Source organism: Pteropus medius, unplaced genomic scaffold (genome assembly GCF_902729225.1).
Source record: "Pteropus medius unplaced genomic scaffold, Ma_sr-lr_union100, whole genome shotgun sequence".
Classification (NCBI taxonomy): Eukaryota; Metazoa; Chordata; class Mammalia; order Chiroptera; family Pteropodidae; genus Pteropus; species Pteropus medius.
The window spans coordinates 16,082,628-16,098,608 of record NW_024347791.1 but is presented as its reverse complement, the minus strand read 5'-3'; the positions used below and the strand labels follow the sequence as shown (position 1 = coordinate 16,098,608).

Here is a 15,981-nt window from a genome sequence, read left to right as displayed (position 1 = left end):
CCATTGCTTCTGTTTCTGACTTGATTAAAGAGGAGGAAAATGAGTTTGACTACAAGAAAAAAAAAAAAAGCGGACGATGCATCTGGCTTTACTTTTTAAATTCCATCAAACTTTGTGTTTTGTCGTTCTTGTTTTTCTTCATTTGACAGCGATCCCGCGAACTTCTCCTTGGGGGAAATGGCGCGTCCAAAGCCAGCCATGCCCAGCCTGAAAGTTCTAGGATTTATTAGAGTAATATTTTAAACAAAACCTCAACATAAACTCAAAGGAAGCCGTGCGCTCCTTAAGTCAAAGGCATCTGTTCTGATCGCAGCTCTCAGTTTGCTGTTCGTAACCAGCGTTAAGAGCCGGATTTTTAAACATGAAAATGGATAAAAGAGAAGAAAAGATAAGTCTCGCGGTCCACCGACTCCTATTCATTATCTCCAACAGCATATGGGACAAATTCTCCTACTTGTCCTCGCCCTTTCTTCCGCAAAAGCAAAAGCAACCAAGCCTGTCCCGCTTCATAGCAAACCCACTCTTTGTGCCTGAGTGGTGCCTCTGCCACCACTACTTCCTCCGCCTCCCGCCTCCCCTTCCTCCCGCCCGCCGGCGACTTTCGCTCAGGGAAGAAGGCAGCGGGAGCCCTTTGCGCCCGGAAGCCAGAGCGGCGATTGGGCGACGGTCCCTGAGCCTCCAGTGCCGCGTCGGTTTCAAGGCTCCTCCCTCCTGGTGAAAGACAGACTGCGGGGCGCCTGGAAACCGGTCCGAGGGCGCGCGAGGGAGAGGAGAGCTAGCGAGTTGAGGGATTGACACAAATGGTCAGGCGGCGGAGAGGGAGGCGGAGGCGCAGGGGGGAGCCGAGGCCGCTGGGCTGCGGAGAGTTGCGCGCTCTACGGGGCCGCGGCCACTAGCGCGGCGCCGTCAGCCGGGAGCCAGCGAGCCGAGGGCCAGGAAGGCGGGACGCGACCCCGGCGCGCCCGAACCACCCGGGCTTCTCCCCGCGCTTCATGAATCGCAAGTTTCCGCGGCGGCGGCGGCGGCTGCGAGACGCGGAGCGGGAGCCAGGCGAGCGGGCCGAGTGCGGCTCGGACTCGACGGAGGGCACTGGCACGGAGGATAGCTCCCCGGCCGTAAGAGGAGCCGCCGGCGGCTGCTCCACCGCCAGCCCCAGCCGAGCGGCGCCAAGATAGGAGCCGAGAAAGTATGGCTGAGGAGGAGGCGCCTAAGAAGTCCCGGGCCGCCGGTGGCGGCGCGAGCTGGGAACTTTATGCCGGGGCGCTCCCGGCTGGGCCGGTGACGAAGGGGACCTGGGACGCGGGTAGCCGCCGCCGTCGCCGCCGCCCCCCAGCTGACTCTGGACGCTTGGCGCGCAGGCTGCTGCTGCTGCTTTGGCTGCTGGAAGCTCCGCTGCTGCTGGGGGTCCGGGCACAGGCGGCCGGCCAGGGGCCTGGGCCGGGCCAGCAGCCCCCGCCGCCGCCGCCTCAACAGCAACAGAGCGGGCAGCAGTACAACGGCGAGCGGGGCATCTCCATCCCGGACCATGGCTACTGCCAGCCAATTTCCATCCCGCTGTGCACGGACATCGCGTACAACCAGACCATCATGCCCAACCTGCTGGGCCACACGAACCAGGAGGATGCGGGCCTCGAGGTGCACCAGTTCTACCCGCTGGTGAAGGTGCAGTGTTCGGCCGAGCTCAAGTTCTTTCTGTGCTCCATGTACGCGCCGGTGTGCACTGTGTTGGAGCAGGCTCTGCCACCCTGCCGCTCTCTCTGCGAGCGCGCGCGCCAGGGTTGCGAGGCGCTCATGAACAAGTTCGGCTTCCAGTGGCCGGACACGCTCAAGTGCGAGAAGTTCCCGGTGCACGGCGCCGGCGAGCTGTGCGTTGGCCAGAACACGTCGGATAAGGGCACCCCGACCCCCTCGCTGCTGCCGGAGTTCTGGACCAGCAACCCCCAGCACGGCGGCGGGGGCCACCGCGGCGGCGGCTTCTCTGGGGGTGCCGGCGCGTCTGAGCGAGGCAAGTTCTCGTGCCCGCGCGCCCTCAAAGTTCCCTCCTACCTCAACTACCACTTCCTGGGGGAGAAGGACTGCGGCGCGCCCTGTGAGCCCACCAAGGTTTACGGGCTCATGTATTTTGGGCCCGAAGAGCTGCGCTTCTCGCGCACCTGGATCGGCATCTGGTCAGTGCTGTGCTGCGCCTCCACGCTCTTCACGGTGCTCACGTACTTGGTGGACATGCGGCGCTTCAGCTACCCCGAGCGGCCCATCATCTTCCTGTCGGGGTGCTACACGGCCGTGGCGGTGGCCTACATCGCCGGCTTTCTGCTGGAGGACCGGGTGGTGTGTAACGACAAGTTTTCCGAGGACGGGGCGCGTACAGTGGCTCAGGGCACCAAGAAGGAGGGCTGCACCATCCTCTTCATGATGCTCTACTTCTTCAGCATGGCCAGCTCCATCTGGTGGGTGATCTTGTCGCTCACCTGGTTCTTGGCGGCCGGCATGAAATGGGGCCACGAAGCCATCGAGGCAAACTCGCAGTATTTTCACCTGGCCGCCTGGGCCGTGCCGGCCATCAAGACCATCACCATCCTGGCGCTGGGCCAGGTGGATGGCGACGTGCTGAGTGGGGTGTGCTTCGTGGGGCTCAACAATGTGGACGCGCTGCGCGGCTTCGTGCTGGCGCCCCTCTTCGTATACCTGTTCATCGGTACATCCTTTCTGCTCGCCGGGTTCGTGTCGCTCTTCCGCATTCGTACCATCATGAAGCACGACGGCACCAAGACAGAGAAGCTGGAGAAGCTCATGGTGCGCATCGGCGTCTTCAGCGTGCTTTACACGGTGCCAGCCACCATAGTCATCGCCTGCTACTTCTATGAGCAGGCCTTCCGGGACCAGTGGGAGCGCAGCTGGGTGGCCCAGAGCTGCAAGAGCTACGCTATCCCCTGCCCCCACCTCCAGGCGGGCGGAGGAGCCCCGCCGCACCCGCCCATGAGCCCCGACTTCACAGTCTTCATGATCAAGTACCTTATGACACTGATTGTGGGCATCACGTCAGGCTTCTGGATCTGGTCCGGCAAGACCCTCAACTCTTGGAGGAAGTTCTACACCAGACTCACCAACAGCAAACAGGGGGAGACCACCGTCTGAGACCCGGGGTTTCGGCCCATTCCCAGCCCTCAGCCGGGTCCCAGCCACTCCCAAAATCTGGCCCCCTGGAATCCTTGCCAAGCCCAGCTACTCTAGGCTTCCTCACTTGACACTCAACTTTCGCAGGCTTCTTTTAACAGCACAGCTCCTGCAAAAGCTTCCGTCCCTGGGGGCAAACGGACTCGAGGGCCCAACTGCCAAAGTGGGGGATGGACAGACATCTGTCGTTCTCTCACTCTGGTATAAGGACTGTAGCTTTTATGACTGTAAATAACCTGTGTAAGATTTTTGTAAGTATATTTGTATTTAAATGACGCGTTTTCTTTTACTTTCCTTTCCTTTTTTTGTGTGTTTGTTCAAGTTGGAATTATTTAGGGCGATTTCACCATTTGAGGCTTTTCCTTCTTGCCCTTTTCGGAGTACTTCGGAGATAAAACCCGAGCGTACCCGCTGGGTGCTCCTAGTAGTCCTCTCGCGCGCCCCTCCTCCCTGCAGCGTCTGGGTGCGTCTGGGGCTACGCTGCCCGGGTCACTTTCCTCCTTTTTCTGCTCCCCCTCTTCCCTTCCTTGTTTGAGGTTGGGGCTCTTAAAGTACAGAATTTCTCAAAGCTTCCAAGTCTGCCCTTGTCCGGGGCCAGATTTCGAAGGCCTGTTTCTTTGACTTCCCGCAGCTGAAATTTTCACTGTCTAGAACCTTTCCCCTAGCTTCCAGGAGGCCTATCCATGTGGGCGCCGACAGTCCCAGCCTCCCTCCGCACTGGCTGCCAACGCCCAGACGCTCCCAGCTTCCACCTAAGTTGGTTAGAGGGCGAGTGGGATAACCGTTGCCAAACTTTTTAAAGTCTAAGTTTTGGTGGATGAGCTCATTTCATTCTCTAGTGTCTAAACCCTGGTATGGGTTTGGCCAGCGTCATGGAAAGATGTGGTTGCTGAGATTTGGGAAGAGGCAAGAAGCTTTGTGTGGGTTGAGAGAGACTGAAGATGGGGGTTATAAAATGTTCATTCTAATTGCATACTGATGCCTGGCAATCTGCCTCTAGGACTGCGACAGTCCGCGTTTAGATTTTACGGTTCTGTAAAATGAAAATGTTAAGGTCACCTGGAAAGCTTTGTTAAGGAGTTGATCTTTGCTTTCCTTAACAAGACAGCAGGACATAAACTGAATATAAAAAGTTGAAGGAGATTTCAGTGTAATGGACTTCCTCAAAATGAAGTGCTACTTTTATTTTTAATCAAATAATAGACACATATCGGGAAATTTACAATGTAAAAGTTGTACTTTCAACATGTTATTATGATTGTTACTCAGCAACACATTTTGAGGGAGGAACAATCCACATCACTAGTAACCTGGTAAGATTCTGAGAGGTAAAGAAGGTGGAATACTTGATAGGATTAGCTCCTGAAATAAACAAAATAGGGGCATGCCTGCTAAGGGGAAACTGTGCAGATCTGCTGCTTTAAATCCTGAGTGCTCCTTTTTGGGATTTACAGAAATGTATCAAATGTAAATCTTTCAAAGCCATTTAAAAATACTCACTTTAGTTCTCTGTGAAAAAGATGAAAAAAGCAGTCCTGATTGTATTGTTGTAAACTTTTAAGTGTCTATCAAAATGCCGGTACTTAGGACCTAAATCTACTATGTCTGTCATACCCTAAAATGACAATGGTCTTTGAATTTGGTATGCATTTATTCTGTTCACTATCACAAAATCATCTATATTTATAGGGGAATAGAAGTTTATATATATATATATATATATATATTATACCATATTTTTAATTTCGCAAATAAAAAAGTCAAAGTTTTGTACAAAATTATATTGTTTTTGTGCCTGAAAATTATAATAGAGCTGAAACTGTTTGAACTACAAACTATCTTTACATTTTATATTGTCTCTTGGCCAATCCCAGAGTATATAAATTCAAGAATTCAATGAAAAAGTCTATCTCCAAACCTTCAGACCAGTCCTTCCAAAGAATTATTCTACTGGCATTGTTGTGATTGACATCGCGAAGTCCCTAGATAAGATCTGCTTTCATGATGGTGACAGTATAAAATAGAAGTTTGCAAATTATTTCTTTAATCAAAGATTATTAAAAAGAACACTAATTTTAATAAAGCTTTTTTCTTTTAAGGAGTAAATTTACATGACCTTTTATAATATGGAGGTTCATTTTAAAATCATCAGCCATCACCATTGCCACGATTTTTATGAGGTACAGACTTACATTTTCCATAATTTTGGATATTCCAAAACCATAAGTAGATATTTAATAAAAGGTTAACTGACTATTTATAAGCATTTTAAACAGCAGTTGGGTGTATAAGACTGTTTTGTTGTTTGCTTCTGAAGACTCCATTTTTATATTGTTCAAGGAACCTTCTCCAGAGGAATTACCTAGTTGGTCTACTCTAAGTCAGAATTTATATATATGTATATATGTAGAGTGTATATAGATATACACATATATGTTATATATATATATCCACATATAGACACATTAATTTTTATAAAATAAAGATACAAAGTTTACTTGTGCATTTTACAATATAGAAATAAGTAATGAGAAATGGAAAATGCCAGATATCTGGAAAACCTCAAATACCTTTGAAAAACAAATCTTTTATTTCTTTACCGACTAAAAATATCTTTATTAAATTTTCCATGAAACATTTTGGGCTAAAATGAAGACCATTGATAAAACAGAGTTACTTTCATGGTTTTAAGGAAATTGTCTTATAAGTCATTTATTTTAAGGCAAATAAAAAATTGTAATTGAAAATATTGCCTTCGGTTTAAAGTACCAAGATGCAATTTTATGTTCTTTTTTGTTGTTACATTTTGTTGTTACATTAACATAGTAGATATCTGAGAAGATTTTATTGTATAGACACACAAAAAAATAGCAATTCTTAGACCAAATTAAAACATGTCTCCTCAGGTAATTCGATCAGGTAATTTCTGGAAAAAAAATTTAAGTTATTATTCTCTATTATAAAGCATTCTTACTGTGAGTGTCCTTAAAATGATGTAACTATAAATTTGATGGAGAAAGGTTTTTTAACGCTGGATTTAAATAGCTTTAAAAACATTTTTAAGTCAACATCAGACTTTGTTTTTAGAAAACAACTTATTTTAAATTATGTAGCGTATAGAAAGCCAGTGTATTATTTTGCTTCTTTCAATACTGGTAGCAAAATAAGACTTGCCTGGAAAAATGTAAAGCTAATGGGAATATGGTCCCATTAACATGCTGTTTCCATGACAAACCCTGTTTTCAGATAGTTTAGCTTGCCTGTTTTGTTTTTTTTAACCAGCTTTCAATAGGAGTAAGTTTTCCCCCTCATGGTGTGCTTGATTCAGCTTTTGTAGTAAATGTATATATAGTATAAAAAGCCTTCTGATGCTTTTTTTTTAAAGCCATTTTTCATGTAAACTTTGTGGGGACAGAAACTCCTATTTTAAATCTCAAAGCCAGCTAGTGTCAAACATATGCAAAACAGCTCGACCGGATTTTTCAGTTTGTCAGGGGTAGTCACTTGTCAGCCTGAGTTTAGTCCTGGTCCTTTTGTTTCCAGCAAGCACTGAAGCCTTCTGCTATAGTTGCATCATTCCCAAAGTCCACCATTCAACTAGGAAAGGAGACCACAGTGAAGAATTAGTGTGTGATTAAGAAAACAATTGCCTAAACCGTAAACAATTTTAGAAAGTGGATGGCTTCTGATCACTTGCCCTGATAATCATATTTCAATCTTGGGACTTATGTTTTTTTAAAAGATGCTGTATTTTCAGTGTGTATATTTGGGTTCATCTTCAGCTACTTTAGCTTTTATTGCTTTCTAATCCATTTATTGGCTGTAGGCCACATTTTCTGTAATACACATGCAGTTAATTGAAAATAGTGGTATGGCACTCATTATCTCTGATCCATTTCTGATTATAATGTTCTATGTGACTGGGGCCTGAGAGATAAGAATCAAAATGTGGTCATTACCTATTTCTTGAGGTGGACACTGGTGATATTGTTATCGAATACTTCAAGAATATACTAATTTCAAAGTCTTGCAGGATTAACCTGTAGGAGCCAAAATAAGATGTGGACTACATGTAAGGATATTCTATAGTTACATTACTTAAAAGGAAATTGCAGTACTCCCTAAAATTCAAGGCTTTTATCTTAAAGCCCTTACATTTGAATTGCAGTCTTATAAGAAAAATGCCAAACAAGGTAAAGTTTATTTTGGTGTCTCCTAAGATTTATATCTGTATTTTGAACTGTTGGCAGGTGCCAATAGCGCTTAAAATTTGTAAAAGAGGACTTGAGCTTCAGTCATGACTCAGAATTCCTTTAAATACTTTGGGCTAAAATATTTCTATTCGCTATGGTCATACCTTTTGACAATGGATGTGTTAAACCATAACAATTGTACTGACAAAAGAGCTTATTTGGAAACTAGTGATTAAAAGACAGATTCTAGACTAATTTCCTTAAGTTTTATCATGATCTCTGGTGACAAGTGTCTGTACTCCATTACAGAATCAAGTTCTGTTTAAATATAATAATATTTCCTTTGGAGATTTTTGCTTACAAGTTTGTTTGGGACCCCAATAACAGGTCAAATCAAAGGACTTCTTACAGAAATCTTTTTTTTTAAGTAATGCATAGGCTCAAGTGCAATCTATAAGTACATTCTATAATGAACAGATGACAAATATTCCAAGGGTTATCATCGGTTTTATAAGTTAAGCCTATTCTTAAATCACTTGAAAAAATAAGATAATATTTTCCAATAGAGATTTCTCTAAGTAAATCATTTTATCTTAAGGTGGTGATAATCTAAAGGTATATTTTGGGGTGATAAAAATTCAAATAACACTGAATTTTCTAAAGGAATCATTAATACACTAGTTGAATTGCATATTTGTATAACTAATATATAACTAATAATTCTAAAAGCAAAGTTTTGGAATAGCATTGATATGCACATTTTACACATGCATGCTATTTTTAAAATAAAATTGGCTTGCTTGAAGACAAAAATTTTTAAGTTTTAATATTTGTAATATGCATATTTTATATAAAGAAGATCTCAAGAAATTTCATTCCCGGTATTGACTTTCAAAACATGTTCATAGGAATATAGTGATTAACATGAAAAGGAACCACTATTGCTTCTTTGAGGCAGTTCTCTGTGGCCTGGATTTCTTTCTTTCCTTTTTAAAAACCAAGTATCCTCTAATTTGTGGATATCTCCATGTTTCAGATCTCAATACCTGTTTGAATTAAATTTGCAAGAGAATAACTGCAGGATTCCCTCCCCACCACCCATAGACAAAGTGTGGCCATTGTTTCCTTTCAAGTTGGCAGTGTGTCCTTGCTCAAATGAAGCACTCTGAGACAGATTGTTCTCTTGCCTTTGGAAATGCTAGTCTTTACAAATGCAGCAGCAAATACCTGAAAGTCATACAGGATAGTTTAATGCATATTCCAAATGCCAAGTGCTGTTTGATTGTTATAAGGATTTTGTTTTTTTCTTTAAAGATAGATTGGAGATTTCTTGACCTTATATTTCCAACTTTTGGCAAAGATTTTTTTTAAAATTAACTCTAATAAATACTCTGTTAAAAATTCATAACTCAGATAGGGTGACCCGGTGTTCACATTTGCCTGGGACTGAGGGGTTTCTTGGGATATGGGACTTTCAATAGTAAATCAAGGAAAGTCCTGAGCAAACTGAGATGGTCAGTCATGGATTAAATTGTGTTCCCAAGATAGAGTAAAAACTTTTATCGTGGTCACTGGTCCAACATTAAAAGTATTCCACTGTAGCTTTAGCCTCTTTCGCTACCAGATGAAAAGCCAATGAACACAAACCTTCGTAACTGATCTTCACAGTGAGAACCAATCAACAGAAGCTAAGTGGAACATGACAGTATAATGGAAGAAACCACATTGATATCTTGGCCATTCTGCCTTTAGCCTCTGCCTCCTGAGTAATGGGGCCTAGATATAGGAATCTAACTAACTAATCCTGGCTACTCATGAAATCAAGTTAAGTAGCTATTTTTATAAAAGACTCTCAAAAGTATTCCCTTGGAATGCATAGAGTTTTTTTTTTTAATTGATGTTAACAGTTTATCAGATTGTGAGGAACTATTAGGTTATGCATATGTTTATATTTATTTTATTTTTCTGTATAATAATGCAGTCTGCTGACATGAGATTACAAACTCAAATAGGGATTACCCCAAATGGCTATATATCAACACATACTTTTTCTCAGAGGTAAGTAGGTTTAGCATTCATACTTTTCCCAAAATGAAAAGGCACATCTACAGGAAGGAAAAAGAAGTAGATAAACTTAAAATTCTGTCATAATTGGGGATTGTAGAATATAGCATATGGACCATGCATTCCATGGCCTTCACATTTCTATTTGCATGAAACTCTTCGGTCACAATTGGTCTACGCCTTTCTATATTGAGTTCATCCTTCTTGTTATCCTTCTTATCTATCCATTCTTATCATTCTCTGGAAATGCATATAAAATTTCACTGCTTTGTGTTGAAACAAAGCACTATTCTTGCTATCTTTTAATTAAACTCAATGTAAAGGAATAAAAAAGATGTGCAGATAATATAATTATTTCGGGAGGTACCAACACATTAGACTCTGGAACCGTGATTCTAGAACATTTGGCAATATCCGAACACATTTTTGATTGTCATAATGGGGTCGGGGGAGGCAGTTACTATGGGCATTTAATGAGTAGAGGCCAGGTCAGTACTAAACGTGTTACAATGTTCAGGACAGCCCCTGACCACAAAGACTTAGCTGATCCAAACTGCCAAAGTTGAGAAACCCTGCTCTAGAGGAATACTGAAAATTGTGAAATATACATTTTTAAATAATGATATATGTTAAATTTATAAAATAAAATTGAAGAAAAGTATGGATTTACTGTGCCTACAGCATGGTTTTTACTTTTGACCTGAAAAATTCATTTTAAATTGATAATAGCCTGATGATATATTACAGTAGTCATTGTCTTGGTCTACTATAACAATATGCCATCCACTGAGTGACTTAAAAAACAGATATTTCTCCTAGTTCTGGGTCCTGGGAAGTCCAAGATCAAGGTGCCAGCAGATATGATGTCTGATCTTGCTTCTTGGCTTATGGTGTGTACTCATAAGGGTAGAGCGATCTCTTCTCATAAGGGCACTAATACCATCACGAGGATCCTATACTCATGATCAAATCTAAGCTTCATTATCTCTCCCAGGCCCCACCTCCAAATACTAGCACATTGGGAGTTAAGGCTTCAACATTTTTGAGGGGGAAGCAAGCATTTAGCCTATAACAGTCAATAAAATAAACCTGCTTTTATTCTTTAAATCTAGACAGGGACATACTGTATCATAATTTCACTGGAAAAGAATCTGTGATAACATTAAACAAGTTTATTGGAAAATCTCTTAAAGGAGTCTGTTATGCTATTATACTTCATATTCCACATTTTCATTTTCTTTTACACATTTCCAGGCATCATTGAAGATGTGATGGCACAGAGGAAGAAGTCTGGCCTGGGAGCCAGAAAACCTACCATTCTGGTATCAACTGGGCTAATCAAGTTAAGGTACCTTGGCGAGTCTGACTCACAAGATGTCATGAGTCAAATGGAGACATTAATGAAATGATAGGTGTGAAAACCTTTTTATAAACAACGAAAGCTTTGTACAAATGTGACGAGTTTTCATTATCATTCACATTGAGCTAATTAAAAGGACTGAAACCTCTTGAAGGCTCTTTCTCAGCTTTGACTGCCCCTCCCCACTTTTAGAAAAGGATGTTCCAGTCACTGATAGGACCCAAGGTCCCTGGTCACCCATCGTCTGGCTCTGTCACTACACTTGGGCTGTCTTATGAGGCTTTGGTTAAATTTAATATAAATCAACCTGCAGTGCAGCTACTGTGCATTTGAGAGGAGATGGGTCCTCATTAGGAAAAAGAAGGCCTTTGAGAGGGCTGGTTTGGGGCAAGTGTTCTAGAGGAGTGTTTTAAGGTTAGAGGAGTAGGAGCTAAGAATATGTTCTAGATCCAAATGTGGCTATTTCACAGGCAGACATTCTGGGTTGAGAGCCCTCACAGAGTGGCGCACAGGTTGTCCCAGGAGCTGTGTTTGTCCATTTGTTCACTGATGAGTTGAGGTAGATGTGAGAAGCAGCTTTGGGGTGGGAGTGCTTTATGTCCTGAAGGCAGACAATTTGAGGTCATTTGCCATTAGAATGGGTGAAAAATAAAGGGGTATGATAAAAACCAAAGTCAACTACTCTTTCCTGGGACTAGCCCCCATAGGGTTGAGTAGAGTAGTTGAATGGAAATATCTCTTGAATAGGGACATAAACTTGGATTGGAAAAATCACCTTTCTTCATCTTTCTTTAAAAAAAAATGAAAAAGAAAAAGAATTACAAGATAATAGGGAACTGGAAACAGAGAAGTTGAATATCATCTTGGAAAGAATGTTGGACTTGTAAGACCTGGCTTAAATCCCAACTAGCTCTTAGACTCAGCTCCATTTACCTAAAATGGTAATAATAACAATTTTTTACTAAATTGGCTGTCGGGAAGATCAAAGATATAAAGTATATAATGGTATTTTTAGCACTAGAGAGGCATCTACAAATCTTAGTCATCCTCTCTCCTCTGTATATTTCTTTTCTCTCGTCCTCTTCTACCTGTTCTCCAGCACCTCGCCCCCCTCTTCTCTTGTTTCCCATAATTCCCTCTCCCTTCTCTTCTTCTACAACTCACCATATCACTGATGGAAATTAAAAAGGCATAATGCAAATGAATGCCTTATTTTTCCTGCATCCTCTTTTCAGGCTAAGCATGTTTTACAAGACTTACTCAGATAAAAGATTAAGTTAATGGAAAGTCTTAAAGTTAAATGACACAAATCATGTTCTGTATATTAACTAGTGATATTGCTGTTAAAGCATAAATGCATTTCAGTGCAGCCATGCCCACTTTGGATACACTGTTTCAAATTCAATTTCTTTACAGCTGCTAACAATTCTGACATAATTGGTAGGTTATACACTTGGGTAACATGGCAACAGCCCTTCGAGGCTAGTCCAAATCATGACCAGGAAGAGAATCATAATTTTCTTTCAGAAATATGCTCCTCTACTGCATTGATAACTAATTGAAAGAGTCCTTTGTTTGTCCTTCTTGACTATATTGCCAAAGGGAGCTTATTCAATAGTGTTATGAAAATATTCCTTTGATACTACTGAAACGTACTGAATACATTTTGATGCAGGAAGTTGAGCAGCATTGAGGGCTTATATCAAAGCAGTTGTTTGGTCATTTCATTATTTCCTCATATAGAAAGAGCAGATAATCATTTGGTGCTTTGGTTACGCCCATGGTCTAGTGTATTGATTTTTTATTGCTACCATAATAAATTACTACAAACTTTAAAAACACAAATTTATTATCTTATAGTCCTATAGGTTGGAAGCCTAACATCGGTCTAATCAGCTACAAAGTGTAGCATGGCTGTGTTTCTTTCTGGAGGCTCTTGGAGAGAATCTATTTCATTGCCTTTTCCAAATTTTAGAGGTCACCCCGTGGCTCATGGTACCCTCCCCCCATCTTTAAAACCAGCAACATTGGGTCAAGTGTTTTCTCTCACTGTCTGAATCTCTCCAGCTGGGAATGGCCCCCTGCTTTTAAGGACTCACACGATTAGGTCAATATAGAAAAAGGTTCCAAGGATGAAAGTGTGGACATCTTTGGGGGACCTTTATTGTATCTGCCACATCTATATTTAGCTGTTGGAAATAGCTAGAGGATGTTTCCTTTAGAAGTATCCCCACCACACTCTCTTTCTTTACAATTCCACATTTTAAAAAACTGGCTTTCTATAGAGACCAAAGGGATGATTGCCAGAAGGGCGGGGGTAGGGGATGGGTGAAAAGGTGAAGGGGAGTATAGTGTAATAAGTTTACACAGTGATTACTGGAATTAGTGGGGTGATCACATTGTAAGGTATAGAAATGCTGAATCATTATATCACACACCTGAAACTAATATAACGAATATAAAATTGTATACCAGCTATACTTAAATTTTAAAAAGTTGGCTTCTTGAATTTCTTCTGTTCTCCATTTCATTCTAAGTATATTTCTGTCAATGGTCCATAATTCCTCAGTGATTTTAGCTCTCCTCTTACCCCATTTCCTGTAAAGCAATCTATAGATCAGTCCTAATCCTCTAACTTTACCGTGTTTCTTTATATTCCAGATGTCATCTTTCTTTCTCTGCCTTGCTACATACCCTCTTGTTTTCTACCTTTTTTGTTACCCTGTATGTCATTTCAACACAAATTCCTCTAGATTCATGTTTCGTGTTTGTCCCAGAAATCGGTCAGAAACAGTCGACGATTGACTAATGTCAACCCTCTTCTTCCAAGTGAACATATATAATCCCAGCATTTTTTTTTTTTTACTGGCAGATATAACTGTATGGATTTCATCAGAAATACATCTCTCAAATTGCATTTTTGCTCTTTGGTGAATGGCTAGATGTGAGAGATAGTGGACATAGTTCATTTTGTCTTTGATTAACCAGATCTGTATTTCTAGCTGTGATTAGAGATTTTAAATCTTTATGAAGTTACCATTATATTTCTAGAGGGAAACTTTTTTCTCATGATCTTTAATTTAAACATTTTGTCCAAACAATGCAAAGAAATCTCGATTGCCTGGGTTTCATTTTCTGCAAATCCAGGTAATGAATACGTGTGTCCTAGTTAAAAATGTTGTGTTGACATTTTTGGAGAAGAAATTTTTCTAGCATTATAAATGCATCCTTAAAAATGTTCTCTAAAATGTAATTTTAAGTCTACACTAAAAACCAACTGTAAGATTTTTTTTTTCTATCTAGACCATTAGGGCTAAAAGTACATATTTTCCTTTCATATACATATAAATCTGTTAAAAAAAATATGCCTTTTCCAGAAACTATTTAAGACGGATTTAAAATTTTCATAATAATCACCAAATATGGATTATTTGCAAGCATCTGAATTTGCAGACATTTTATATAGAGACATAGCAATATTTCTAGAAATCTGTAATGAGTTAACATATATGAAGTTTTATTACCACTATTGTTTATCTTCTTTTAAAATTTTATACCATTTATCCTTTCTATAACTTTTTTCCCAAGTAGGGATAACTCAGTAACAGACCAGAGGTCACTCGAATGCAGTAATGGTTCTATAAATAAAGAAGATATATTTTAATAATATATGTCTTCATTAGAACCAAAATGAATTAATGTAGGATATGGAAGATGTGTCTGAAGATCTCAGACAAGGCAAGTTGTAATGAAACCTCATTCAATGCTAACTGAAATAAAACCAGATGATCTTAAAACTATACAATATTTATCAGAAGTGGCAATGCATTACTAGGAATTCTTAAAATTCAAGGAGCTTATTAAATTTGAGGATTTCTGGCCTTGTTTACAGAGACTCTGATTTTGTGGGCCAGGGGAAAGGTCCAGGAACCTCCATCCTGGAGGTTCTGACGCTGGGGTTTCTTGATGTGTTCTTTGAAACATTGGATTAGGTAAAGATAAGGAAATGGGAAAAAGACCAATTGGAAGAGAGATGGTTTAGAGAAGGAACATGTTAGCAGACCCAACTGGGGGCAGCGTGATTTTGGATGAAACTGATGACAAGACACCCAAGAGCAGCGGTGCTGGCAGGACCTTCCGCTCCACCAGCCTCTCCCCCAGTTTTTGATAGAGACGACTGCTATTTCTTGAGCTCGTGTGAAGTATTTAGCAAACACAACTTCAAGACAGGTCCTTAGACCTTCCTCCTACCTGCAAGCCTCCTCTTAGAAAGACTTGTGAAAATTTTACTGGACTCAGGCTTGAAAACTAAGAGAGCAGCTTTTTAGAGCTTTCAGTAGGGAGCAGACCTGTCCTGCCTTCGTTGTCTTTGCCCGTAAAGATCTAAATCAGGAACAGCCTGGTGTGCCCAACTGGCCTCTCTCCAAGGCCACCGAGTTTTCCACGTGGGTCTAAACTTCTTTTCATTCATTCATTCATAGGAGAGGACTTTAATTTGCACAAATAGAAGTTAACTTAGAGTTATCCCTTAGTCACAAGATTTTTTGAGTGGAATCATGTCACTGATCACTAGGTAAGAAAGAAGAAGGATATGGAATCTCTTTCGCTTAGATACAGCTTCTGACAGCGACACAGAGAGAGAAAACAGTGCAGCAGGTGGAGGACTGATGGGCAGGAGGAAGAGAGACTTCAAAAGGCTCCAGGTCCCCTAAGGTGAGCCTATTTGCTTTCAGTGGAGCAGCAGCCATTGGTGGAAGCTGAGCAAGGAGGCTTCTCAGGCAGCTTGGCTTCTCATCCTTTCTGAGTTTGTTTGTTTGGGTTTTCAATACAATTGACTTCTTAGAAGGCCTTTCCTTCCCAGGGAATTCATTAATCAAGGTGATACTCTATTTATTTCCATAAACAAAGCCTATGAAAGAGCAGTTCATTTATTAACTAAGACATGTGATCATTTCCACTGTTGTAGTCGAGTGCTTCAAAGCGCCATTGTTGTTGTTCACATCAATTAATGCAGGTAACTGGGAAATGTGAGTAAAACAGGACTATAATATATGCCAACTGATTTTACAAGATTAAAAAAACAAACCAAATCTAAGATATCTAAACTCATGTTGTCTTAAGCATGTTAAGAACTTGCTTCGTAGGAAAGAATAATCACAGTACAAAGAAGAAGACTGTCACATCTTTTTA

The 15,981-nt window shown here is 41.4% G+C and overlaps 1 protein-coding gene across 1 annotated transcript; it reads left to right on the top strand.

Annotated features, from left to right (window-relative positions):
• Window positions 1-580: 580 nt before the first annotated feature.
• FZD1 (frizzled class receptor 1) lies at window positions 581-7,622 on the top strand. Its single transcript, XM_039878135.1, has one exon. The coding sequence runs from the start codon at window positions 1,189-1,191 to the stop codon at window positions 3,133-3,135; it is 1,947 nt and encodes a 648-aa protein (XP_039734069.1). The 5' UTR covers window positions 581-1,188; the 3' UTR covers window positions 3,136-7,622.
• Window positions 7,623-15,981: the final 8,359 nt, after the last annotated feature.

Bases quoted from the DNA above. Each gene is read 5' to 3' on its own strand.
- FZD1 (XM_039878135.1), top strand. From the start codon at position 1,189: ATGGCTGAGGAGGAGGCGCCTAAGAAGTCCCGGGCCGCCGGTGGCGGC.